Source organism: Mastomys coucha, unplaced genomic scaffold (genome assembly GCF_008632895.1).
Source record: "Mastomys coucha isolate ucsf_1 unplaced genomic scaffold, UCSF_Mcou_1 pScaffold4, whole genome shotgun sequence".
NCBI lineage: Eukaryota > Metazoa > Chordata > Mammalia > Rodentia > Muridae > Mastomys > Mastomys coucha.
In genome coordinates, this window is record NW_022196910.1 from 26,760,231 (window position 1) to 26,787,174 (window position 26,944).

The window sequence follows — 26,944 nt, forward strand, 5'->3', positions numbered from 1 at the left end:
GCTCAGAAAACAAGGAACATCAGAAGTTAAAAAAGGGCTGGATGGACTCAGGCACACTGGCTTAAAGCTTGGCATTTGGGGCCTGAGAGGCCAAGCACTCCTTTCCCCTCCTCACCAACTCTAAGCAGAAAGAAATGGAGCACGGCCAACGTGGAGAGATAAGAAAAGTTCCTGGAATAAAAATGATTTCAGCAGCTGTGTGGAACCACCAGCCTCCCCTCTCCACCCAGGCCTGGCTTGCTTGAATGGCTGATGCCAAAAAGGCGTCTGTGATCCTGGTTCTGCTTGACAAAGTTGTAATGAGAGATGTTAGGGTAAAAGTTTTTTCCCTGGCAGCTCCTAACAGCTCAGCTTGGCCACACATCCCCAGTATCCAATTAAAGAGAGGAAGAATGCAAAAAAGCTGAGTGAGCTTTATTCGGTGTGACCATACTGGGAAGAGGAGTAGATAAAGGGGTCTGGGATTATGCCCTCTACCCCACCCATCTTTTTTTTTTTTTAAAGATTTATTTATTTATTTTATGTATATGAGTACACTGTAGCTGTCTTCAAACACACCAGAAGAGGGAGTCAGATCTCATTATGGATGGTTGTGAGCCACCATGTGGTTGCTGGGATTTGAACTCATCACCTTTGGAAGAGCAGTCAGTGCTCTTACCCGCTGAGCCATTTCTTCAGCCCCCCAACCCATCTTTTTAAAGGGATTTCAGAGCTGACTTGGGGACAGTAAAAGATGAAGTTACTGTGGGACTTTTAAGGCTCTGGTTGTCTGCACCTTGTGAGAATCAGAAGTTAATGTAAGCCTAAATAACTGACATGGAGGAAACAGCTTCCTTCCGTGTGGGGTACAAAAGCTGAAAGAGATGACAGTGGCTTTCCTGGTTTATATTAGATATATATTAAAAACCACATTGTTGCACATAAAAATATCAATCACTTCTTCCATGTATTCCATGATTTCTGTGTAGCAAATTAAATTAGTAAATCTGTCCACTATTCCTAATAGGTATCATTAGTTCTTGCATTTTAAAGATAAGAAAATTGACAGAACCAACTTAAGACTTTGGGATAATGTAGTATAGAAACACATACTCGTTTAACCATTGTGCTGTACTGCCTCCTACTGGAAGGATGGTGACCAGTAGTGAATCCTCACGAGAATAGGACTTCCCTTCACACTCGACACTCCTTAATCACAATTGCTCTTTAAATTTAATTTATGACTAAATTTGTGAACTTCTATGAGCTGATAATAATTAGCAATTAATATAACCAAAACCTTTATAGCTCTGTGTCTAGCGAGATGCTCTGCATGTGACACATTTGCATTGCTGAAGTAATCCGTCTGATTAACTGGAAGTTTAATGCCATGTGATATCAGAATACGTAGCTTGCTTTGGTGAACCATACTGACTTTGCTGTTAGGGAAGATAGTACCTCTGACTGATTCTTGTTTTCGCAGTAATGCCGCTGACAAAGAAAAGAATGGGCTCAAACTTAAGAATTATTCTCTGGGGCTGGCGAGATGGCTCAGAGGGTAAGAGCACTAACTGCTCTTCCAAAGGTCCTGAGTTCAGATCCCAGCAACCACATGGTGGCTCACAACCACCCGTAATGAGATCTGATGCCCTCTTCTGGTGTGTCTGAAGACAGCTACAGTGAATTACGCTAGAGTGAGTGGGGCCAGAGCAAGTAGGGCTGGAGAGGTCCTGAGTTCAATTCCCAGCAGCCACACACATGATAGCTCATGGCTGTCTGTACAGCTACAGTGTACTCATACACATAAAATAAATAAAATAAAATAAATCTTAAAAAAAATTATTCTCTGAAAAAAATTAATGGGGTCATAAAGATGGCCAATTATGTCAGATTATACTTATGATGTTAAAGTTCTCTTGACAGAAAGGAGCCATCATTTTCTGATTTTGTGTTTGTTTTCTATAAATTAGTTCACAGCTGCGGTGTGAACTGTCTGTCCTTCCATCCTCTGGGTAACAGCCTTGTCACTGCCTCTTCTGATGGAACAGTTAAGATTCTGGATCTCGTAGAGGGAAGACTCATATACACACTTCAAGGACATACGGTATCAGTACTGAGATTTCTGTTTCCTAAATGAAATAGACTTTAATATTCGCTTCATTTATTGTATGCCTTTGTTATTTTTTAGTAGTAATGTATATTTGCTGCTCCTCCTGTAATTTGATTTTATTTTACTTCTAAGTTTTTAATCTCTAGAAGCAATTCTTTAAAATCCTATTTATTGTAACTCTTCAAGACTAATGACTTTAGCTGTTCATTAAGAAAATACTAGCCAGGCTGTGGTGGCGCACGCCTTTAATCCCAGCACTTGGGAGACAGAGGCAGGTGGATTTCTGAGTTCAAGGCCAGCCTGGTCTACAGAGTGAGTTCCAGGACAGCCAGAGCTATACAGAGAAACCCTGTCTCGAAAACCAAAAAAAAAGGAAAAGAAAGTACTGCTGCAGTCTCAGTGCAGACTAAATTGCTGGGAAGGTGGGGATTCTCATCCCCCCCTCGTGCCTATGCTGGTTTCCCTCTTGTGCAGAGACTCATCCAGTGGTACCTGTACCAAGGCCATCACACCTGGCTTATTCCAAATATTAATCCTAGAACACCCACTGGCCTTCCAAATAAACCATATTCTGTTTTAACAAACTTACTGAAAGAAAGATGATGGTTTGGCTCTCATGTTCCTTATTCTTTTGTATTATCTCTCATTGCCTTAGAACTAAGGGTAAGGAGATTGGTGCATTTTAAGTCTGTAAACTCCTCTTCTCTTGTGTGTAAAAGTTCAAACTTCTAAACTTTTTAGAACAAATTCTTTCTTCATACCTCAGGTGCCACTGGGAATTTTCTTTTAGGGGAATTCAAGCTCTTCATATCTCAAAATAGAATGGGCTTTGTGGTCATTCTGCCTGTCTGCTCTGTTTGTTCTACAGCAGGGTCAGGGCGAGGCCCAGCCAGCTCAGTCCCCACACAGGCACGGAAGTTTGGGACAAATAAATACAAGCACTAATGATATCCAAGGCTTGAGATAGGAAGTAATACTACATAATTAGGAGAAATGATAGAGCAACATGGAGGAAAAACAGCAGCATTTAGAAAAACACTGCACATAGACTTCTCATCTAGAGATAAAGTACTTGTGAAGCAGTAACAGGGTGTCCTGGTTCTGTTTGCTGGGAGGAGAAACCCTGAGAAGCAACTAGAGAGGGAAAGGGCTTATTTCCATAATAGTTACAGAGGGGTACAATCTACCATGATACGGAAGTCAGGTAGCGTGAGCATGAGGCCAGCCTATCACTGTGCGTTGGTTGTCTGGAGCAGGAAGAGAGACAAAGAGAGAGAAAGCGAGAAAGAGACAGTAGAGAAATGGAGAAAGTGACAGAGACACAGACACAGAGAGAGACAGAGAGATGAGAGACAGAGAGCCCAGGGAGAGAGAGGAGAGAGGAGGAGAGAGAACCTGCAATGGAACTAACACAAGTATAGTGAGGCACATCCCCCAGCAAGCCCCCAGGCGAGAAGTCCCATGCCTTTCCAGAAATCACTACCAACGAGGGGTGAAGTGTTCAAATAGAAAAGCCTGTGGAGGGAATTTCACATTCAAAGTACAACACAGGGTCTACTTGAGTAAAGCAAAATGTTTTCTCCAAAACTTTGTATATCCGTCAAATGAACAAATGTTACTATTTCAAGATGAGAAATAATTTCTTGTATCTTGGTGGACTGAGGGGTTATGTACCTTGATACCATGCAAAGTGCGGATGTCCAACTTCTCAGGAATCGTTTCATTTTAAATGTCTTAATCTCAGAGACCTTCAGTAACTTCTCCATGGGCCTATAGCTGCTATTCTGTGGATTCCCAGTTGCTCATTCCCACAGTTGGAATGCCGGTGTTAACTCACAGCTCTCCTGTGTCCTGGCTCCCTGCAGCCAATTCCAGAAGAGCTCTCCGTGGAGCCTGTTATGGCAGCAGATGATCTATTTTTGAATGGCCTCAGTGCTTATTGTTCAGTTAACATTAGTAATTGGTTAAGTCAAGCCAGGAAGTTGGAGATGGTTTAATAAACTCTTAGCAGCTTACACTTGAGCAGGCTTTTCTTGAAAGGAGAAAAGGCCGTCCCTTCTTTGGCTTATCATCACTTGCTTGCCTTCCCACATACTTGGGTTGCCTCTCTGTTAGTTCTCAGCCACCATTCCTCCTTAGCGACTGGGCGTGTCCATCAGACACTAGTCACTGCATAGGTAGCAGAGCGGGCACTCGGTCCCGTTGGCCACGAGGACGAAGCTCTCAGTGCTTTTCTCTTTCCCTCCCTCGTGTCCTAGGGGCCTGTGTTCACTGTTTCATTTTCAAAGGACGGAGAGCTGTTTACATCAGGCGGTGCAGATGCGCAGGTTAGTACACCTTTGATTGGATTGCAAGACCTGATTGATGTCAAGAAGGCTTTGGCCTTACTGGGATGCTCAGTGCTAGCTGGTTTGTGTATGCTGAGATGACTGCTGGTGGTTTTTTATGCTGACTTAGTGACCGGTCTGTTGTCACATAGTTCCAGTTAAATAGTTTTAAGAATTCTGTGTTTTCTGTTGCTATATTTTATACTAAATAATACATTTAGTTGACACTGAGTGCCCAGTTTCAGTGTCCTTTTACCTTAGTTAGTGCCTAAGAGTTTGTCTATACATCTTGTTTCCTCAAATATTGAACCTCCTGAGGCAAATCTATAAAAGTCACTCATAGCCAGATTATTAAATAAAATGAATGTTAAAGTCAAAAGCATAGTGTGTGGCTTTGGTGAGAAACAGGGAGAAATATTCGAGTTTATAAAAATATTACCTAATAAGAACTTTTGGGTTCTTGGTTTACTTTGGGCTTGGGTTTGGAGGATATTTTGAGTCAGGATCTCACCGTGTCTCACTGACTGGTCTGGAAGTCACTGTGCAGGCCAGGCTGTCTTCAAACATACAATGTCTCACTTGCCTCTGCCTCCCAAGTGCATGTCCTGCCACTTCAGCTCAAAATAGGAATTTTAAGTTGGGCATAAAGGCAGTTCAGAACGCTACATCTCCCTGCCGTACTTGAGATACTGAAGAGAGTTAGCCGGCGTATGGGTCTCTACACATAGCCATTGTGACTGTTCGGGCAGTTCTGGATTTTGGTTTTGTAAAAGTCAGTTCTGTTGTTTTTATATGCAAGTCAGTAACTCTGACACTGTTGACTCTGCAGGTTTTGATCTGGAGGACCAACTTCACCCGTTTGCACTGTAAAGATCCTAAAAGAAACCTCAAGAGACTGCACTTTGAGGCCTCTCCACATCTTCTTGACATCTACCCACGGTCACCACATTCCCACGAAGACAGAAGGGAGACTATTGAAGTATGTTGTGTGCATGTGTCCTACATGTTTATGGTCATAGTAGGCCTGTTAGTGAGTCCTGTGCTTAAAATTACACTGATGTATATAAAACCAGGTCCTGTCCTTGGTAACACTTAGAGTCTTAAAGTCTGTTATTTCCACCAATAAAATAAAACCATAGGTGCACAGTAGTGTGTACTAATGTGAATATCGCTTACATTCACTTCTACATGGCTTGGAGATGGAGCTAAAAGTTATGTTGGCAGTAATAGAAATGAGCGATTAAATCTGAGACTGCAGAGTAAGTTTGCTTCCTAGCTTGTCACTTTGGGGAGGTTGTTTGATTGCCATCATGAGAGTAGAACCGAAAGGCAAATGTTCTTTTTTTTTTTTTTTGGATTTTCGAGACAGGGTTTCTCTGTGTAGCTCTGGCTGTCCTGGAACTCACTCTGTAGACCAGGCTGGCCTTGAACTCAGAAATACGCCTGCCTCTGCCTCTGCCTTCCAAGTGCTGGGGATTAAAGGCGTGTGCCACCACCGCCTGACAAGGCAAATGTTCTTATAACAACTATTGAAACAGGTTTCCAGAGACCTTTTATACCAAACAAACAAACAAACCCCACCTATGAACATTTGTATACAGTATTTAGTATTACATTTAATAATTGAGACTATTTTGTGTGTATTTGTGTTTGTGTGTGTGTGTTTGTGTGTGTGTGTGCCTCCTGAGGCAAATCTACAAAAGTCACTCATAGCCAGATTATTAAGTAAAATGAAAGTTCAAGTCAAATGAACAAATGAATAAAATGAATGTGTACACACACACACACACACAAATGTTTGTTGGAGTCTCACTTTATACAGTACCCTGGCCTTGATGTACCTTAACTTGCCTTTACAGGCCTACAAGGTGGCTCACTGGGTAAAGGCACTTGCCACACTAAGCCTGCCATGATCCTACATGGTGGAGAGAGAACTGACTGCCGTACATTGTCCTCCAACTTAAACACTCACGCACGCACACTTGTACACACATTCACACTCTGTTCCTAACTGAACAAACATTTTTATAGTTTATCTTTCTGGGAATGGTTTACTGGAGTCCCACTGTGTATAGTACACTGGCCTTGATGTAGTTTGCCTGTGAAGTCCCTCATTTCATTTCACTGATTTAAGTTTTCTCCCTTCCAAGAAAAATTCATTTTACTTAGTCCTTAGCCCATATTAGGCTCCTAGTCTGCCTCATATGATTCTTTTTAAGTCTGCTTCTGTTCCAAGAGCTTCCTGCTCATTTGAGGTTGCTTTTTTTTTTTTTTTTGTCATTACAGAGCTTTGATTTTAGAGTATTTATTTTGCTTTCTTCTTTTTCTTTTTCCCACTAATTTATTTATTCATTTTATATCCAGATCATAATATTTTTTTGTTTTGGTTTTTGCAACAAGGTCTCATGTACTTAGACTGGCCTTGAACTCCCTGCATTCTGGAGGATGACCTTGAACTAATATTTGTGCCATTGCTTGCCAAGTGCTTAGATAACAAGCTGCCACCAGCACCCCCACCAGAGTGCTGACTTAACACAGGGCACGTAACCCACATCATTCCCAGTCCACCTTCTCCTCCCCAACTCATCGCCTCTTTGGCTTTGGTTTCATTACTCTCAGTCTTTCTCAGGCCTTTCTCCTACTCTCGCTTGAAACATACATACCTTATGCTCTGGGTGTTTCGCTTTCTTTGCTGCTTTTGAAGTAGGGCTCTCAGTACTAACTCAAACTGACTTCACAGTCTTTATCCCCAAGTGCTGGGACTTCCATGGGTTCACTACCACACCTAAGAGATTGTTTCTTAAATTTTGTCTAACCCAGCTCTATTTGGGGATTTCTAATGTTGTTTCTTGTTAGTAGCATTGATTTTCAGTTATTTTTTATAATTTTTATCCTTTTGGATAATCGTTGGAGTATTAAACCACTGTGCTTTATTAAATGTTCATACTTACTATGCCGTCATCTTGTGAGTGCATATGTGAGTGTATGCCTACGTGTGTGCGTGTGCAATCGTGTGTTTGTGTGTGTGTGTGTGTGTGTGTGTGTGTGTGTGATGCTAGGAAATCAGCCTGAGGCCTCTTACATGCTACAGAGACCCACCACAGAACTATATTCCTAGCCCTCATTTATTCTTTCATTCTTTGAACAAAAGAATATACTTTTTAAAAATAATTATTATTTCATGTGTATGGGTGTTTTGCCTACATGCACATCTGTGCACCATGCAGTGCCCTTAGAAGCCAGAAGAGGATGTCACATCCCTCGTGACTGGAGTTACAAATGGATGTGAGCTAAAATGTGGGCACTGGGAATTGAACCCAGGACCTCTGGAAGAGGAGCCATTGCTCTTAACCACTGAGCCATCTCTCCAGCCCAAGAAGACAATTTTTTTCCTCAGTTGTTTAGTTTTTAAGTGTATTTGTTGGCCTTTTATGATCATATATTCATACAAAGTAAACATATTTTTATATTACATGTATATAATATATATAATTTTTTTGCCTGTCCTTTTCTTTTTTTTAAGATTTATTTATTTAGTTATGTATGTGAGTACATTGTAGCTGTACAGATAGATGGTTGTGAGCCTTCATGTGGTTGTTGGGAATTGAATTTTAGGTTTTTAGTTGGCCCCGCTCACTCTGGCCCAAAGATTTATTTATTATTATACATAAGTACACTGTAGCTGTCTTCAGATGCACCAGAAGAGGGTGTCAGATCTCATTACAGGCGGTTGTGAGCTACTTACTATGTGGTTACTGGGATTTGAACTCAGGACCTTCTGAAGAGCAGTCAGTGCTCTTACCCACTGAGCCATCTTGCCAGCCGTGTCCTTTTCTTGTGTTACCAAAGTAGTGTGTTGATTTTTACTTTAGCATTTCTATGGCTTAGCAGGGCTTGATCAGTGTGAAGGAACCTCAGGCCCTGTAATTCAGCGGCACGCAGCCCAAGTGCTGTACAGTAGAGCTGCAGGCTCCCAGTTGAGTGGTATTTCCCTGGCATCATGCTCTCCAGGCCCAGAGGCTCAATCCATTTCCTCTGTGATTCACCATCAGCTGGGGCCCATTTTAGAGAGCTAGACGTTAAAATGTCAACAAGTTGACTGAGTAGCTTGCTCTGACTCTTTAGCTGAGAGCCCCGAAACCAGCTCCTTTGTGTGGTTGGGTCACGATGACCGCGGCTACACAAAGATACTCTCAGCTGTACTTTTAACATGTGCACCTACATCTCTATTAAAAGCTGCCTTTTCATTATGGAACTAGAGGGCAGCTGTGCGGCACATAATTCAGAGAATATGCCTGAACATTTTGCGTGGCCCTGAGAGAGTTGACCTTGGGTGCCCAGTTTAAATCACCTGTAGGTGCTCATAGCTGTTTGAGTTAACTGTCTAGTATAACTGACTTTGGAAAATACTTCCAGATGCTGAGCCAGAGAAGTGAAAGGATTCTGTGTATAAACTGCCAATCATCTCATTTTAAAAATAAGCTCACAATAAAGCAATATATGTTTTTTGTACAAAGCATATTTTAGCATTATAAAAAAATCATTGGATATCAAGTTATTTTTAAAGTCTTCACATTAGTGAATATAGATCCCTTGAAGAAAGAAAAAAACTGCTTAATTTAAAACTAAACCTGTTACATAGATGTGATATAGATTAGGAGAGGAATGCTGTGCTCACTTATGATAAAGTATGCTTTAAAATAATTCTCTTTCAAAGCTTAAGGAAGGTGCACTTCCATTAAAACTAAAAACATTCTGTGTTCAGAATTTTTTAAAAATATAAAATTACTTCTTTTTAACAAATAGAATTGAAGTAATTTCTCTTCTTTTTGCAGTAGTCATGAATGTTTGATTTTTGAGTTTAGAGCAGTATAGACTCCCTATGATTTATATCTTACTATGTTTTCTTAACCTTCTGTGTGAAACTATTTGGCCTTTGCAAAGCCCACTGGCTTGCTAACCTTAACTGGCTTATGTGTATGAAGGTACGAAACTCATTAGAGTCTCAGATTTCGGCTACTGCCAACCATATGTATAAATTACTAATCCTTACATGAATAGAGGGAATGACAGCCAGATTGTTCTGTGAATCCACCAGAGGAAGCCACGAGAAAAAGGCATGGAGCATAAAGCCTTGCTGTGTGAACACCCTCTGTGTCCCCTCCTTGGTCTACAGACAGACATGTTGCTGAAGCCCTCCATCCTCATTCCAGTTGAGCGTGAGAACACTGTCTCTCCACGTTGTTGGGAAGGCCAAGTCTTCACACAGGCGTCTTCCCCTAGCCTATCTGCATGAATAGTAGTAATTTATGTCAACATCCTCAGCCTGCCACAAGACAGAACTGCACCATACTGCTCCAGGAAAAATGCTTTCCCTTCAAAGGGTATTCATATTACATTCGAATGATGCTGTCCTATGTAGCCCAGTCTACTTCTGTTTTGCATATTTGGAAGGTGTGGTGGTTTGAATATGCTTGGCTCAGGGAGTGGCACTATTTGCAGATGTGGCCTTGTTGATAGATATGGCCTTGTTTGAGGATGTGTTACTGTTGGGGTGGGCTTTGAGACCCTCCCCCTAGCTGCCTGTGAGTCAGTCTTCTTCTGTTTGCCTTTGTTCATTTTATCTATATGAGTGCTCTATCTGTATTACACCTGCATGTCAGAAGAGGGCATTGGATACCATTATTGATGATTCTGAGCCACCATGTGGTTGCTGGGAGTTGAACAGGACCTCTGGAAGAGCAGTCAGTGCTCTTAACAGCTGAGCCATCTCTCTGGTCCGCTCCTGTTTGCCTTTGGAACAAGATGTAGCACTCTCAGCTCCTCCTGCACTATGCCTGCCTGGTTGTTGCCGTACTTCCCACCTTGATGATAAGGGACTGAACATCAGAACCAGTAAGCCAGCTGCAGTTAAATGTTGTCCTTTATAAGAGTTGCCTTGGTCATGGTATCAAACCCTAACTACAACAGTGGGAAACCCAGAAAGCCTCCTAAGAGATCATGATAGGTCCTTGTGAGATTAGGGAATCAGATAGTTATTATAGACTTACAGAATATTAGCAGGGATAGCAGTTAAGTCAAAATCATTAATGAAATAATTATCTTGATTGCTTTCAACTTCAGAATGGCCACTTGAATAGCAACATCATCTGTAAATTATGTATTAAATTCTATGTTACTTAGCAGGACAGAACAATCTTTTTATATAACTAAATATTTATGGTAGCCTGACCATGATTCATTGGTGAAAATTCTGTCATGATGAATAGAAATCTTCAAATCTTAGATCATGATTTTACATTAGTCTGCTAGTAAGGTTAAAAACATTACCATTGAGAATGAAAATATGATTGCCTGTCTACCAGTTCTGTATTTTAATTCTAGCTGAAGTATATACTTACATTGTTTTGAGTCACTTACATGACACTAATAATAAGAATACCTAAGCCTATACAGTATTTTTCCAGTTTACATCAGTTATTTAATAGCGCTGCATTGAAAGTCAGTAATATTTTTATCCACATGAGAATTCAGGTGAGTAGATGCTGAAGCTAGTGGCTGGCAGTGCCCGAGCTGCAGTCCTGGCACCCGGGCTTATTGTGCAGCTCTGCCCATCTCTTGCAGTACTTGGGTTTAATAAGCGTTGTTGTCTGGCCCTGTCAGCAGACACTGGCATGTCTCTGTGCTGGAGGTCCTAGCTTTTAGGGCTCATTCCCTGCCCTAAATGTGTAGTCTAGGGAAGCCTCACAGGCTGTTTGTATGGGTGAGCTCCTCGGTGATATAGACCCTTAGGTTGGGGGTAGGGGATGGTTCCCTTCAAGATTCTATCCAGCCTTCTCATTCGTAACTCTCCATTGCCCCCCTGTTCGGGGAGAGCCCAGCCCTGAATCTGTTCCATGTCAAGGCCACTTGGTTCATGAGGCAGCCATTGTTCTTCAGTGTAGTAAAACACTATTAGTTACATAAATTCCAAACTTGTAGGAAGTCAACGATTGTCTGCCGGAGGGGCCTATTCTTTCCTGGTTTAGGACTTAGACTTTCTGAACACTTTCTGTTTCAGGAGCAAAGCCAAGTTGATGAGCTTCTCTATATCTACACTAGGTGGCAGTAGAGAAAAGACTACCATGTCTCTCTGGCCCCTCACCTAAGACAAAAAAGCATGAAGTTGGCCCAGGTACCTCCTCTTCACAGGGATGGATGAGGATGTTGGTTTTCTGTTAGAAAATGGCCAGAAGTAAGGAGTGTTGGCCAACTGGGCCAGCTATCCCCCATTTACTGTGTCTTACACTCAGGCACCTCCACTGTCACACAGTGGGCTGTATAATTATAAGATATATTTCTAAAGTGACAGCTAGGGGACTAAGCATGGTGGCACATGTGCCTGTAGTCCCAACACTTAGGAGTCAAAGGGAAGGGGACCGAGAGTGAGGCCAGCTTGCGGTGCATACCCTTGGCGAGATCAGTTCCCAACATAAAACCAGACCAACAAGCAACTTCAGCATTTGCAGCCCAGCCTGCCAGCCCGAGTCCACTCCCCGGGATCCCTGAGGTAGAAAGAGAGATCCAAATCTCACAGACTGTCTTTTAACCTCCACACATGAACCATGGTACAATCCCCTGGGTAAGTGTGCATGTACCCACACATACAAATATAGAAATTTAATAATCGTAACTACAGTGGTGCCCCTCAAACCTGAGTACTTTCAATCCATCAGTCAATCTGCTCTTCTTGGCTGGGCCTCAGCCCACAGTTAGAGCAGTGTCCAGTGTCTCTCCCAAATGGTTTTCTCTAAAGCCTCATAGTTTTCCCAAATTTCTTTGTAATCTGGCCTTTGTCAAATCCAGTCTGTTTCTGTCTTTTTTCTGTCCTGTGCATTTGCTCATTGGTACCATGGCTATGCTTGGCCGGTATGGAGGGAAGCTCTATCTCACCCTGTCTCTATGACTCGTTTTCTGAAGTGTATTTTGTTTTTATTTTGGTGTTGAAAAGCTGTGTTAAGCTGTGTTTCCTTTCTAAAGTCCTTTGTCGCTGAGCCATCAGCTAGAGTTTTCCTCTGGCCCTGAGTGTACCGAGTGCTGTCCCATTGGTCCTGCCTTCTGGGTTCTCTTTGGCTCTCTCCTTTGAACTGAAGATGATTGCGTTTTATTTGGTTTACCTTGGGCCTTTGAATTTAGAAGTAACTTCCCTCAGAGGTGGTCATCGATCCAGGAAATCATTCCCCTTTCCCTGTAATTTTACTGCATACGTATTTTCAAATCTTTAACTAAATACTGTTTAGCTTTGAATGGTCAGAAAGTCTTGGGTAAATGGGGTTGTATTGAGTGTGTTTTCCTGTAACTTGTCTTTTATTTCATATAAAAATCCTGAGATGCATGAACTGACACATTTAGATGGTATGCAGGGCTGTGTTGTGTCTCAGTGACTTTACCTCACAGGCAGTCTCTACAGTGTAGTTAAACGTTGGTCACAAAGTGCCGTGCACACTGCTGATGGGACGGAGCACCCTGGTGTTTGCAGTGTATTTCTTTCCATTTTCACTTTTCCCATGAGTGGTGCTGCAGAGCACCTTCATAATGACCTTTTCAAGGCAAGCCCATTAGCTGTTAGGATTTCACTTCTATAGATTTTTCATGGGATTTCTGTTTTCTACATTCCTGTGTATAAGCTTATGTACAGATTTTAGATATTCGGCCCTTCCAGTATTCAACATCATAATGATCCTCACAGTGACACAGCTCTCCCACAGCTGCTGTGACCAATCACAGGCACGTTCCCCTGGCTTGCAACTTTAGCTTTTCCGTGTTTTCAGATGCTGTTCTCCACCTCTGGTTGGAATAATGACCAGAATTATTTGTTCTTGCTGCTTTTACTGTTTGTGCATCACGTTTGAGTTCTACTTATCTCCTGCCGACCCTTCCTAGCCGGGATCTGTGTACCTAGCCACTTTTTAAAATGATCTGTCATCCTTCTCTATAGATAGATGCCATTAAATCTTACTGTGTTTGTTTCCCACCTACACCTCGTCCTGCTTCCAAACCATCTATGGTACAACTTTTCTGTTTACTTGAAACTTTCATGTCAATGAAGTCTTAGTCTTTCCCATAAATTCCTGGTAGATTTTCTTCAGTTTTATAGTATTATATGTGCTCTTTCAAAACTGCCCGTATTTTAACTTCACGTTGAAATCCACGTGGATTTGTGTATTGAGTGGGGCTAGCAGGACTCCCTGGTTCTTTAGTGGGGCTGATGACTCAGAAGTAGATTCTGTTTGGTTCTCCATTGGTAATCACTGCATTTTTAAAGTGAAAGTTTATTATTTTCTCTCTGATTCTTACATCTTAACATTCTATTTCTTTTTCTTGTTTTAATGTACTGGCTAGGATATTTTCTGCATCTCTTGAGGTGGGTCTTTCTATTTTAATATTCCTCTGTAGGTGAATTACATTGTTTTTAAGCTGTAAAAATGATCATTTCTTGCTTAAGTTCAACACTGTCAATATCATGTATGTTGGTAGGTTTAGTTAATACATATTTTGTCAATATTTGTGGCCTTATCAATGAGTATATGATTTATTTTTAGAATATGTTATAAATACTTTGTTTCTTCTTTACAAATAGTATTGGTTCCTTATGATAGAGGATATCACATTAACTTATTTTATGTGTACACACAGATTAATCCAAAACTTGAGGTAATGGACTTGCAGAGTTCTTCTCCCCCAGTTGTGGATGTCCTTTCTTTTGATTCAACCACAGTAAGTTATTTTTCTTTAATTTAAGCAGTGTTAAACCATTTATCACAGTCTATTTCCTTGCAAAGTGTAAGAGTCAGGGATAAAACGTGAGCTGGGAGACCTAACAGGTCAGCACAGTAAGGTTGTACACCAAGTCATTCCAAGTTCCTAAAAAGCCACCAGGGGGAGCAGCAACCATTTCCACAACAGTCTTGAAGACCTTAAACTCAGTTGAATCTGCCCTCTCTGCTCCTTGCTTCTAGCTCCCTGCTCCCTGCTCCCTGGCCCCTGCCCCCTGTCCTGGGGTGCTACAGTGCTGTCACAGAGTTCACTGCCCTAAGAATGGCAGTTCCTTTGCTTTATTTTGTTATTAACTTGATGGAATATCCAAAAATAAAGTATCCCTAATGCTTACAATTTTGTTTATAAAAATTATCTATATATTTTATATTTTAAGTGCCTGAAGGCTTCAGAAACAGCTTGAGCCTTCTACCTTCTGAGTCTGCCCTCTCTTCTACACAAATCTCAATAACCCTACTGCTAAGTCAAGCCCTGCCCGGAGAGCAGGAAGAACAGTATTGCCTTTGCTGACACCGCTGCTAAGCTGTCCGTTTAGTTCAGTATTGTGGGTAAAATTTTAAAGAAACACAGCCTGACATATAGACTCGAGTAGATGCCAAGAAGAGAATCTAATGCAAAGGAGTGCTGCCTAGACCCAGGAAGTGCTCCAGTTCTGCAGCTGTGAAGGGTCCTCTCAGCGTTAGTGCCCAGCAGAGAATGTTCTTCTCTGAGAAGAGGCAGTAACAAGAGCCGCATGGTAGCAAGCAGGCCCATGTTATGAAAGGGAAGGCGGGAGTCTGTGGTGGAGCTGGTCTGTGCACTTACGGTGCTCACATCTATAACCCATCAGCATTTCTGCACGAATGAGTGACTTGTCCAATTAAATTTAACTAAACATTAGCTAGCTATCTAAACCTTGGAACAGTGCTCTCCCTCTAGTTACTCTTCAATGAATTTGACACAGCCCATGCCACTGACTTTGTGTCCCGCAGATAGGTAGCTTGGAACGTAACCAGCAGGCTGAATTTTAGTGCTCCTGACCTAGAAACTATCTCGGAGTTTTTGTCCTACTTTTTGAGGCACACTCTCCCTTCCAGTACCCATCCATAAGAGGGGAGCACTACATAGAACAGTCAACCACGAGGGGAGCACTACGTAGAACCGTCAGCCATCCACAGAGGGGAGCACTAGCCTGAGTAATGTGCAACTGCCTTTTGTAACAAAGCCAGTCGACCGTCAGTGACTTCACTTTACAAGAAAGATTCCAAGGAATGACTTTTAAAGTAGCAATGCCAAATACCGTGGCACATTCTAACTTAGAATTCAGGAGTCAGGGACAGGAGGGTTCTGAGTTTGAGGCTACCATGAATTATATAGTAAGACTGCAAATGACAAAGGACTGGGAATGTGTGCCTATAGTAATTTGGCTAGTACATAGCTACACTAAAGTGAATCTTAGCTATCCTCTAATGTCTCTCAATAGAGAAGAAATTAAGGCATGCAGTATAACAGTTGGTATCTTTGTGGCTTGCACTTCTGTCTCTAATGCCTGACAGAAGTTTTGATATAATATTTGGGTATCAAAATCAGTTGTTACTAATCTGTATTTTTAAAGCTTGGTTGCACCCACCCCCAATGTTTCTCTGCAAAGGGTTAGTATTGGCTATCATATAGACATGGTTTTAGAATGTTTATCTTCTTCAAATACCTTAATCTTTATTTTGGTTATATCAAGTCACTTATATAGTTTTTTTGCTTTTTAAAGAATCTTTTCTTTAGGATTCTGGTTTGAGTCTTAATATTGTCATAGAAATAGACCATGGTTCTGCCATCAGATTTTGAATCAGAGATGGCTAGGATATAGCTCAGCAATTGAGGTTTGGCTAGTATGCTTGAAACTCTGAGTTCATTGCTAACATGGACATTTATATACAGGCATTTAGCATTTGCCATCTATGATGTGGCTACACAGGGGAGAGTATTCCAGATTCTCTTTGCCACTCTCCTCAAATAGGAATATAATTGAAGAAGTTTGTTAGAACTAAAAAGATAATGCTGTCTGTAAAGTGTGTACCATGTGAATAGGAGGATCTGAATTCCCAAAAACTGTGTATAAAGCTGGGCATGGTGGGGAGAGCGGGTACTCCTCAATGAGGAGAGCCTAGATATGAGGGTCCTTAGGGCCCCCTGACCAGACAGTCTTGCCTGGTTAGCAAGTTCCAGGCCAGTCGGAGACCATCTCAAAAGACAGAGTGGATGGCTTCCCAGAATGACACCTGAATTGGACCTCTGGTCTCCACATTTACCACATAAGCTACCTACAGGCATAATACACACTCAGTACACACATACACACATACAAATAAACCTGTTACCTTCAGATAAATTATAATCTTAAGGTTTTTCGTTGGGTTTGAGTTTTTTTTGTTGTTTGGGATTTTTTGTTTGGTTTTGTTTTCTTTCTTTTAAGACCGGGGTTTTCTATATAGCTCCAGGCTATACTGGAACTCTGTCTGTAGTGCAAGCCGGCCTCTAACTCAGAGATCCCTCTGCGTCTGCCTCACCAGTGCTGGGATTAAAGGTGTACACCACCACCCACAACTTAGCCTTACGTTTTAATGTATTAGTTTTATTATTTGTCCTGCAAGTAGATAAAGAAACTGAAGTCAGCACTCTCATGGTTGTTCCTTGGGTTGCCAAAACACTTGGGTTCTTTTCCAAGAGCGGAAACGGAGTCTTTTTCTCTATCCTGAGCATTATATCCTGTGCAGATATAATTATGCCTTTCTTTAGAGTTGGAGACAGCATCCAGATCAAATTAATTGTTTATAATAAACTGAGAAGTTAAAGTTACATTATAGCCAGGCGGTGATGGCACACGCCTTTAATCCCAGCACTTGGGAGGCAGAGGCAGGTGGATTTCTGAGTTCGAGGCTAGCATGGACTACAGAGTGAGTTCCAGGACAGCCAGGGCTACACAGAGAAACTCTGTCTCAAAAAACCAAAAAATAAAATAGTATAAAATAAATAAATAAATAAAGTTACATTATAGGAAAAAAAATCCCAGAATGTGCAGTTCTTTAAACCATTAGCCAAATTAAGGCAGGCTACACAGAGAAGCCTTGCAAGGTGCTCCCTTAAGACGGCTCAGCAGCACCCAACCTGGGCAGGAGGGAACACACGGCAGCTTAAGAGTTCCCATGTCCTGTTGGGGTGGGGTGGGAGTGGGAGGACCTATCAAGGAAATGTTGGTGCGGGCAGAGTTCTAAAGAGATTATCATTCACCTGGAGAAGACAAGAGAAGACTTTTCCCAGAGAAATCAGCTCTTAGCCTGAGCAGAGATAGGTAGGGTTTGTTAGTGTTATTTTTGTTTGTTTGTTTGTTTTTAAACTGGAATTTTTCAGGTACAAAAGCAAGACTTAGTATATTCCTTTAAAATTTTTGAAAATGTGTACCACGATAATAAAATGCACAGTAATCTACTTCTGATCTCTCTCTCTTCATTGCATCCTGATCCCCTAGCCCCCATGCCCATGCCCACATACTGTCCCTGCCTTGTTCCTCCCTCCCTTAAACTTGTGATTGGCTTGACTTCTTAGCCTTTTTCTTCCACACAAAGCACATTTGGGTCCTTTACATTGTCTTACCAACAGGTGGCAGATGTGTCGGAATCCTAGAAGGATGTGCTCTTATATGCATCCATGTTCCTCAGTAAATGTTTATCAAGGATGCCTGCTCATATGGATCCATGTCCCTCAGTAAATATTAATTGAGGATGCCTGCTCATATGCATCCATGTCCCTCAGTAAATATTTATTGAAGAACTGTTCTGTGTCATTCCCCATTCTCAGAAATGAAAAGGAAGCAATAAATTTCAAACCTGTAGAGAAAAGCTACATTTTACATCCTGCTCAGAGAAACAGGCAAGTCTCAGATTAAAAACAGAGATGTTTTAGGATAGTGGATCAAAAAACTACAAAAGTGAAGAAAAGCACTTGGGCAAAGCAAGAGGCTGCAGGAATGTGGTCCAGACACCTGTCACATGACAGGTGCCGACTAAGTAAGTGCCGCAGTGGCCCTAGGACAAGGAACTAGAAACTAAGGAAATGATGGGCCTCAGGCAGCGGTGGCCTGACACAGGCAGGAGCAAGGGAGGAGGTCAGAGATGGCAGCCTTCTGAAGATATTTTGAAGGCAGAGCCAAGAGGATTTCCTGACAGATTGGATGTCAGCTGTGGGATTCCCTATCTCCTCTGCCAGGGGACAGCAAGGTGGAGCTCTGAATAATCTCAGGGCAGCTGGGAATATCTTCTGACTCAACCTCATTTTGACAAAGAGCCATGGACAGAAAAATAATTGTAGTTTTCTTGTCTGGGGTTCTAGAATCAGGGAAAGGAAATTCTCTGCCTTTTCTGTGACTTTGAGAAGTGCCCTTCTAAATGCCATTTAGATTCACGTTTCTCACCAAAACATATTTGGTTTCTCTTTTGCAAAAGATTTTTACATCAGCCTTTTTGAGGGAAGAGAGCAGTTGCCCACTCTCATGGGCCATATGGTACATACTACCTACAAAATAATGTTGTGTTGACACATCTGCGGACACAGGGAGAGTAGACTTGCAGACAGAATATTTCCACGGGTGTTGTGGCAACAGTACATCCTGGTTACTAGACAACATTGTGTAACTAGTTCAGAGTTATTTCAGTTCCTAACTGCTTATGTAAGCAAAGATTTGGAAGGACTTATTTGAAAGAACACAGTGTCTGCAAATTCAAATGTTTCTAAACTAAAATGTATAACTTTTGACAGCTTGAAATGCACGTGCAGCTAAGCATGTTAAGAACTTTCTCTTCCAAAGTACCCGGGTTCAATTCCCAGCACCCACATTAACCGCTAACAACTCTCTGTAACTCCCGTTCCAGGGCACCCACAGCCTCTTCTGCATGCAGAGTTAACATCCACACAGATAATATAAATAAACATTCCTTAAGAATAATGCAGGAGCACCTGTCAGTCACCGGCACTGGCACCCAGCCTTCTTTCCCTCACCGTCTACTAACGTTCCCGGGCTTACTCACAGGCATCATTTGGAGAAGGTCAGGTTCTTTTTACGGTTTTTAAACTTTGCAACAGCGTATAAGGCTGCATTTGATTTGTAAGTTTAGCACATATGATTTCTAAAAACCAGATGTGTTGTTGGCTTATAGTTAACAGGCAGGCTGGTGTGTTTTCAAGCACTGTCTGTCCTACTCCTGCCATGCATCTCAACCGGCCTCCTTCAGAGTAGGAAACATGTTTTCTTTTTTTCCAGATACAGTCATTAGAACAGAAGAAACAGAGATGGGAGACTTTCCTGAATGGTTGGGGTTGGGTCCTTGGTCTTAAAACGCAGCACTGCCTCGTGTTGTGTGAACTGCTAAAGCTTCCAGGGCAGAACTGGCCCTTCCCTTGTCCACTTTGAAGCTGACTTTAGAGCAACATCAACAGAAAGGTTTGGTAGGTTAAGGGAACATGGCATCCTTTCTCTGCATGGAACTGCCATTATCTTTTGTTCAGTTTCTCTCTCTGTGAAGGAAAATGGTGTAGGCCAAGAGTGCTGCCATTTCCCACCTACAGTAATCTACTCTGCAGTAAAAATCATGACAGGAAGTCTTAAGTTATGTGATTGAGATTTATTTCCCTCCCCCAAAAATTGCTAATTTGAGCTTCTTTAACTTTCAAAGTCACAGGGAAAGAAAATTCAATGAATTTACCAAAAATTGTATACAAACCAAATTTATATAAATTGTCCTGGTTAGCTAATGCTTTGTTCTGTTTCTTTACTCCTGTGACAAGAGAGGATTCTTTCTCTATGTTCAATGTATCTTTTAAAATGGGAAACTACAAAAGAATTCATTGTAATATGCTGTTGGCTGCCTAACAAAGTAAATAAATGTTGTAAATCCCTTTAGAAAATGAGCACATTTCTGGGCACTGGAGGTATTGAAGCTGCAGATCTTATTTTTGCCTCTAACTTCTTGCTGCACTGTTTCTAAACTGTGCCTCTGCCCCAGAGACACCACCAGCCTCCTCTCTGGCCGGGAATCCAAGCTGCGTCCCCAGTTCCCACAGCTGAGGCGAAGGCATGCGGAAAATGCCCGCACTCCTCAGCCCACACATCCAGTGACAACTGGTTCCTTCCTCTTCCTGTGGAAAAGCAACATCCTCTGAGATGAGAGGACGTGCACCCTGAGTGAGGAATGCAAGAGCAGCAGTGAGCTTTCACACAGGGCATTAATTACTTGGGGGGAGGGGGAAGCACTCTGAAAGCGCTTGTCTCCTGAAGGATGTCTGTGAGAAGAGCTTCCTGCCCACCCAGAGGAATGCAGGGCCATCGAAGGCCTGTGCAATAAAGGGACCTGACTTTTTGCCCTCTGTGCATGGTACCCATTAGAGTTTGGGGCTTGGGGTACTGCTTAGATAGAGGAGTGGGCCCCGATCCTTCTTTGGCAATGAATTCCGTGGTGGGAGGAGTGGTCTGCTAACACTTTCTGTCAGTCCTTAGTCCTGTTTTATGACTCACAGTCTATGAAATCTCAGGGCTTCAGAGAGATTTACAACCTCATTATCTTGGTTACTGAGGCCAGCACTAGACCTTACTTAGTTCTGTCTCTTGTCAGTTCCCTTCTTTTACTTTTGGGACAGTCAGACATCATAGAAGATCTCATACATGGTAAATATATCTTCAAACAGATAAAGAACAGTATCACTGAATCAGGCAGCCAATCCCAATACTTAAACTTCAGGCTGATTTGATTTGACTTTTACATTTGACACATATTTCAGAGTAATTTGATTTCATTTTTTTCTAATTCCCACGGCATTTTCTTTTTCTTCCCTTGAGATAACAATAAGACTCGGATTTTATATGCACTTTTAAGCTTTTCCCAAATCACTGCAGTTTTTGGTGGGTTTCTGTGGCTCTGGTAGTACAATTCTTACTTGTTTGTTTTAAGTTGAAGAGGAGATGGAGAAGGAATGTCAGGCATTTCCTCTTCCTCTCCAAAATGTCTTTTTAATGAACATTCCTCGTCTCTCCTTAGGAGCACACTGTTTTGGTTCACAGGGTCCTTCTGAATGTCTGGGATCTGAGGGTGCAGTCTCTGCCTTTGTTCCCCAGCCTTACAAAGGTCATTGGCTGGGACCTCATCTTATTCCCAAGCGTCTCTCAACTCTAAAGAAAACTTCTAACCCTATATATAGGGAGTTCTTCCTGTGAAAGTAAACGTTACAGCTAATGCTGTTCAGTTAGAACCTAAACAACGATACATAGTGAGTCACCCTAAAGAATGACCAGGATGTAAATACAAAGGTCTCTATAAAGGACTGCCTATCCCCGCATTTAGACAACAAAAGCAGCAAGAAAGGAGTGTAAGACAAGTGTCCTTTAAAGGGTATTTGTTACATAGAAGGGTAGTATGTCAGTAGATGGAATTCTGTGTTTAATCACAACTAAATGCAGGGTAATGCAGTGTAATTCTCTATTGGATCCTGGTCATGTAGAAAACCCTCTCCAGGGTAGGTACTACTCCAGCATCTGATTGACAGTGGCCTGTCTTACGTGAAGAGTGGGTTCAACCTCACCACCAAGAGGAGAAAATTGACAAAAATTTAATGGAGACTGAATTTTAGATGAGATAAGTTTACTGGTTTTCATAGTAATGCCATAGTTATGTGAGGGGATGGCCTTTTCCGTAGAACACAGTATTGTAATAACCCAGGTAAAAGGGTATACAATGCCAGCAACTTATCAGAAGAGTTGGGAGAAAAAATTACCAGTGTAGCTAGATAGCTAGATGGCCATCATAATAAAATTTCAGAATCTACATTATTATTATAATTGGTGCTGTTCTGTTGTTTTTATAGCAAAATTTCTCCAATTTGAAACTGTTTAAAAATAAACTTTAAGAAACAAAAATTAGGGGCTGAAGAGATGGCTCAGTGGTTAAGAGCACTGACTGCTCTTCCAAAGGTCCTGAGTTCAAATTCTAGCAACCACATGGTGTCTCACAAACATTGGTAATGAGATCTGACGCCTTCTTCTGGAGTGTCTGAAGACAGCTACAGTGTATTTACATATAATAAATAAGTAAATCTTTTTTAAAAAAATAAAAATTAATATTTTTCTATGTCACAGTGAAAATCTTCTACCATATGAAAAGAATTTGTGTGTGTGTGTGTGTGTGTGTGTGTGTATGTGTGTGTGTATGTGAAAAAGTATGTTTATCCATTCAACAAAATTCCTTCTCTGTGCCTTCAGTACATCATTCTACCCTCATTAGTACAGTTTACACAAGTCCGTCTAGTCTCAAATAATGAAGGTAGACTTGACTTTAGAATATATGCTTTTAGTTGTGTGTAACATATGCTTCTACAACAGCAGATTTTGTATCCTATAAAGAATAAATGATACCTGAAAAAGTTAGACGGCAAGACAAATGTGCTGTATCTTGCCAGAAACAGACATTGTTCACCCATTGATGTTGGGTCTTCCAGGTAGAGCCTGGGATTATTAGAATCCAGAAGCCTGGAGAAGAGACCTGCTCCTCCAGGCTCAGGGACTGGAGGGAGCAAGTCCGCACTCCACTGACCTAGAGTCTCCATCTCATGGTTTCCATTTGCAAAGCCTAAACTGAGTCCGCTGTTGGGAGATACCATGACTTGCAGAAGTGCCAGTCTGCCTCACAGTGCAGATCCAAAGATGAACATGGTAAAGAAATACTCTCTATGTTACATGAGGAGCTATGGGATCAGAGGATAGGAACTTTTGTGTGTGTGTGTGTAGTTTTTCAAGACAAGGTTTCTCTGTGTAGCCCTGGCGGTCCTGGAACTCACTCTGGAGACCAGGCTGGCCTCCAACTCAGAAATCCACCTGCCTCTGCCTCCCAAGAGGATAAGAACTTTTAAAAAGAGTGTCAGAGCATAATTTCACTCTGAAACATGTATACAAATATTTGGTCTCTGTAATAGTATATAGGATTTCCTGGAAAGATGGCTGAGTGGTTAGAAGAAAGCCAGAATTCAGTTCCCAGCACACACATCCTCCCTCCAAACTCTCTCATGTACCTCATGTCCTCTTTTCTAACTGTTATTCCATCCATCCATGTGTGTGTGTGTGTGTGTGTGTGTGTGTGTGTATACCTCCTCGGTCCATGACATAGTGCTTGGATGTGGGTTTTCATGGCTGACCTTTGGCCATGGATGCCTAGGTGCTCTTCCTTGCACCTCCCCTCACACTCCCAGCATTCCTCAGTTGCCAAAGCGCTTTGTGTAGGATGGAGGCCTTGTGGACTTTTCCCTGTCCACTTTGACACGTCCCTGTTCAACCTATATGTGGGCAGTCATGTTGGTGTGACTTCCTGGGTGTAGCTCCTGACATTACCAGGAGACACCATCTCACAGCAAACCCCATTACATTTATGCATTGGAGGGCAGAGCTGCACATGCGCGTGTGGAAGTCAGAGGATACCCAATGAGAGACAGTTCTCTTTTCCCACCTTGTGCTTTCTAGGGCTCAGATAAATTCAGGTTGCCAGGCTTGGTGGCAGGTGCCTTTACCTGCTGAGCCAACTTCCTGGACTTATGTTTACTTCTGATTATTAGAAATTTGTAAAGCATTAACAAGTTTGATAAACAGTAAGTAGTACTGTTTATCAAAGTTGTTAATATCTGGAGAATATCATCCTGAGTGAGGTAACCCAGTCACAAAAGAACAAACACGGTATGCACTCTCTGATAAGTGGTTATTAGCCCAGAAGTTTGGAATACAGGAAGAACAACCCACAAACCACAAGGAACTCAAGAAGAAGGAAGACCAAAAGGTGGACAGTGCATTCCTTCTTAAAAGGGGGAACCAAATAACCACGGGAGGAGTTGCAGAGATTAACTATGGAGCAGAGACTGAAGGAAGGGCAAGCCAGCCTAAATGTAGCTCTCTCCTGAGAGGCTCTGACAGTACATGACTAGATGTAGAGGCTCACAGACATCTATTGATGTGAGTACAGGGTCCCCAGTGAAGGAGTTAGAGAAAGGACCAATGGAGCTGAGGGGTTTGCAGCCCCTTAGGACGAACAACAATATGAACTAACTAGTACCCTCAGAGCTCCCAGGGTCTCAACCACCAACCAAGGAGGTACATGGAGGGGTCTGATTGTTCTGGCAGCATGTGTATAGTAGAGGATTGCAATTTGATCATCAATAGGAGGAGAGGAGCTCAGCCCTCCGAAAGTTCTGTGCCCCAGTGTAGGGGAATGCTAGGGCCAATAAGTCGGAGAGGGTGGGGTGGCAGGCATGGGGATGGGGGAGGCAACAGGGGTTTGTTTTTGTTGTTTTTGTTTGTTTCTTTGTTTTTTGGAGGGGAAACTGGGAATGGAGAAATTTACATGTAAATAAAGAAAATATCTAATAAAAAAATAAAAATACTAAATAATAAATAATAAATAAAAATACTAAACATTAAGAAGCTAAAAAAAAAAGAAATTTGTAAAGCATTAACAAGTTTGATAAACAGTAAGTAGTACCAAGTTAATTTCATTTTTAGGGATTTTATAGTTCCTCTATGCTTTTCAGCCTGTCTTTTGTATGCATTTTGTATATACATTTTGTACATATTTCTCATTTTCCTATTGTTTTGTTCATTTAGAAATTGATCTGTAAGTGATTTTAATTGAAAAGATTGACCTTTTGGTGGGAGCTACAAATAAGTTTCCTTCATTTATCATTTTCATCTTAACTCCTTTTTTTGTTTGTTTGGTTTTTTGGGGGGTTTTTTGTTTTTGTTTTTGTTTTTTGAGACAGGGTTTCTCTGTATAGCTCTGGCTGTTCTGGAACTTACTCTGTAGACCAGGCTGGCCTCGAACTCAGAGATCCACCTGCCTCTGCCTCCCACATGCTGGGATTAAAGGCATGCACCACCACTCCTTGATTCATCTTAACTCTTGATAGCTATGTTGACATTTGGAAAATGATTCTTCTGTCTTTATCATTCATTTTAATTATTTACAAAAATCCCTCAGAAACTCCAAAATATCTCTATTCTTTTTAAAGTTTTATTTCTAAGTTTTTGTTTTTAAAGATACTAGTTTAGTTATCAGATACAGATTTATGATTTAAAGCATGTCCTCAATCCACATTGTTTCTTGCCTATGTGAACTACATTTACTAAGACATATCTTCCCTTTGATGGCCTTCTGTTCCATTTTATTTTTCTCTCTGCTCTTTACCAATGCCTTGTTAACTGTTTGGCTTTAAAATGCCCTTTCTCCCTCTCTATCCATATAAACTTTGGGATTCATCAGCCAATTCCTAGAAAAGAGCCCACTGGAATCCTCTGGGGCTGAATATTAGCTTATAAAATAATTTGAGAATAATTGCCAACGCTGATAGCTTGTGTCACTCACCAAAGAGTGAGAAGTTACAAATGAGTACTCAATGGCTTTGCTGAGTCAGAATTACAGATATTTCAGCACATTCCTGTGGTCCCCATAAACACAGCCACCATTTCTCATGTACTATGTAGCATTTTACCTACTTACTTAAGCATCACATAGATTCTCTCCTTGCACAAATCATCCTTATAGAGGCTAGGCAGTTTGCCCAAAGTTACACAGCTAGGAAGTATGGACAGTAAGCAAGGGTCTGGACAAAGTCCTAACTCTGCGTTCCTTGCTCCCCTAAAATTTCAGACCCCGGCCACCTATCTTGTCACTTATTATCCTAGTTTTAGTTTCCTTCCCCACATTGTTTAAACCAATTTAGTGTATTTAGTATAGTGTAGTAAAAAGGAGGCTGGTTTAGTAACTCTGGGTAGGAAAAAAAAACAAGAAAGAAAAGGAGGAGAAAAAGTATTGAAGATTTCTATTGTAGTTGCTGATGGGGAAAGAGGTCATGGGATTGCTGCTCATATTCAGTCATTGGTCATGGAGGCCACCTAGAATTTTACCTGTTGCCTGTACACTTGCAGAGTATGTAAATCCTTGTCATATGCTGTACTTGGGTGACACACATCTTTAGCTTGACGCTCCATCCTCAGCATAAAGAACTGTGTGCAAGATGCATGCATCTCTCTCCATGGTTGTTTAGACCTAATGTATGACTGTGGCTTCCTGACCTGTCCTATAGTCCATCTGTCTCATAGCAACAAGAGCCCGCCTCCTTTTGCAGCCTTGCTGTCACTGGTCCACTTGCCTGTCACCAACTCTCACTTGTGTTTGTTGAGGGAGGGTATTCTTTGGCGCTTGTTGTTATCGTCATTTTGGTGTTACTACTGTTCTCTGGGTGCAGACGTTGTTTCCTTTGTTGAGTAGATGTGAATATGATATTAGATTAGAGCAGTTTTCTTTACATAAAATGAACTCTGTTTTCCACTGACTTTCATTTTTAAACAGAGCTCTGTTTTCTTGATAAATGGTGTCTTAGTCAGGGTTTCTATTCCTGCACAAACATTATATAATATGTTATTATATGCTATATATATTTTGTTTTATACATAGTATATGTGTTAGAATAAACTTTTTATGAGATATTTAGGAAAGGATTTTCCAAAAATATTTTCATGTTTATGGACATGACTATCGTTGCTTTATTTTTAAAATTGCTTACATTGTGGAGGAAAGGGTTTATTCAGCTAGCTTCCACATTGCTGTTGATCACCAGAGGAAGTCAGGACTGGAACTCAAGCAGGTCAGGAAGCAGG

At 41.5% G+C, this 26,944-nt stretch overlaps 1 protein-coding gene across 2 annotated transcripts in view; it reads left to right on the plus strand.

Moving 5' to 3' along the window:
• Positions 1-26,944, plus strand: part of Poc1b (POC1 centriolar protein B) — a 101,856-nt gene that overhangs the window by 47,884 nt on the left and 27,028 nt on the right. For both annotated transcript variants that reach the window (XM_031350315.1, XM_031350314.1), the window contains exons 7-10: positions 1,950-2,083; positions 4,348-4,416; positions 5,246-5,395; positions 14,092-14,172. In XM_031350315.1, coding sequence (XP_031206175.1) covers positions 1,950-2,083; positions 4,348-4,416; positions 5,246-5,395; positions 14,092-14,172 — 434 coding nt within the window. The remainder of the gene's footprint in view (positions 1-1,949; positions 2,084-4,347; positions 4,417-5,245; positions 5,396-14,091; positions 14,173-26,944) is intronic.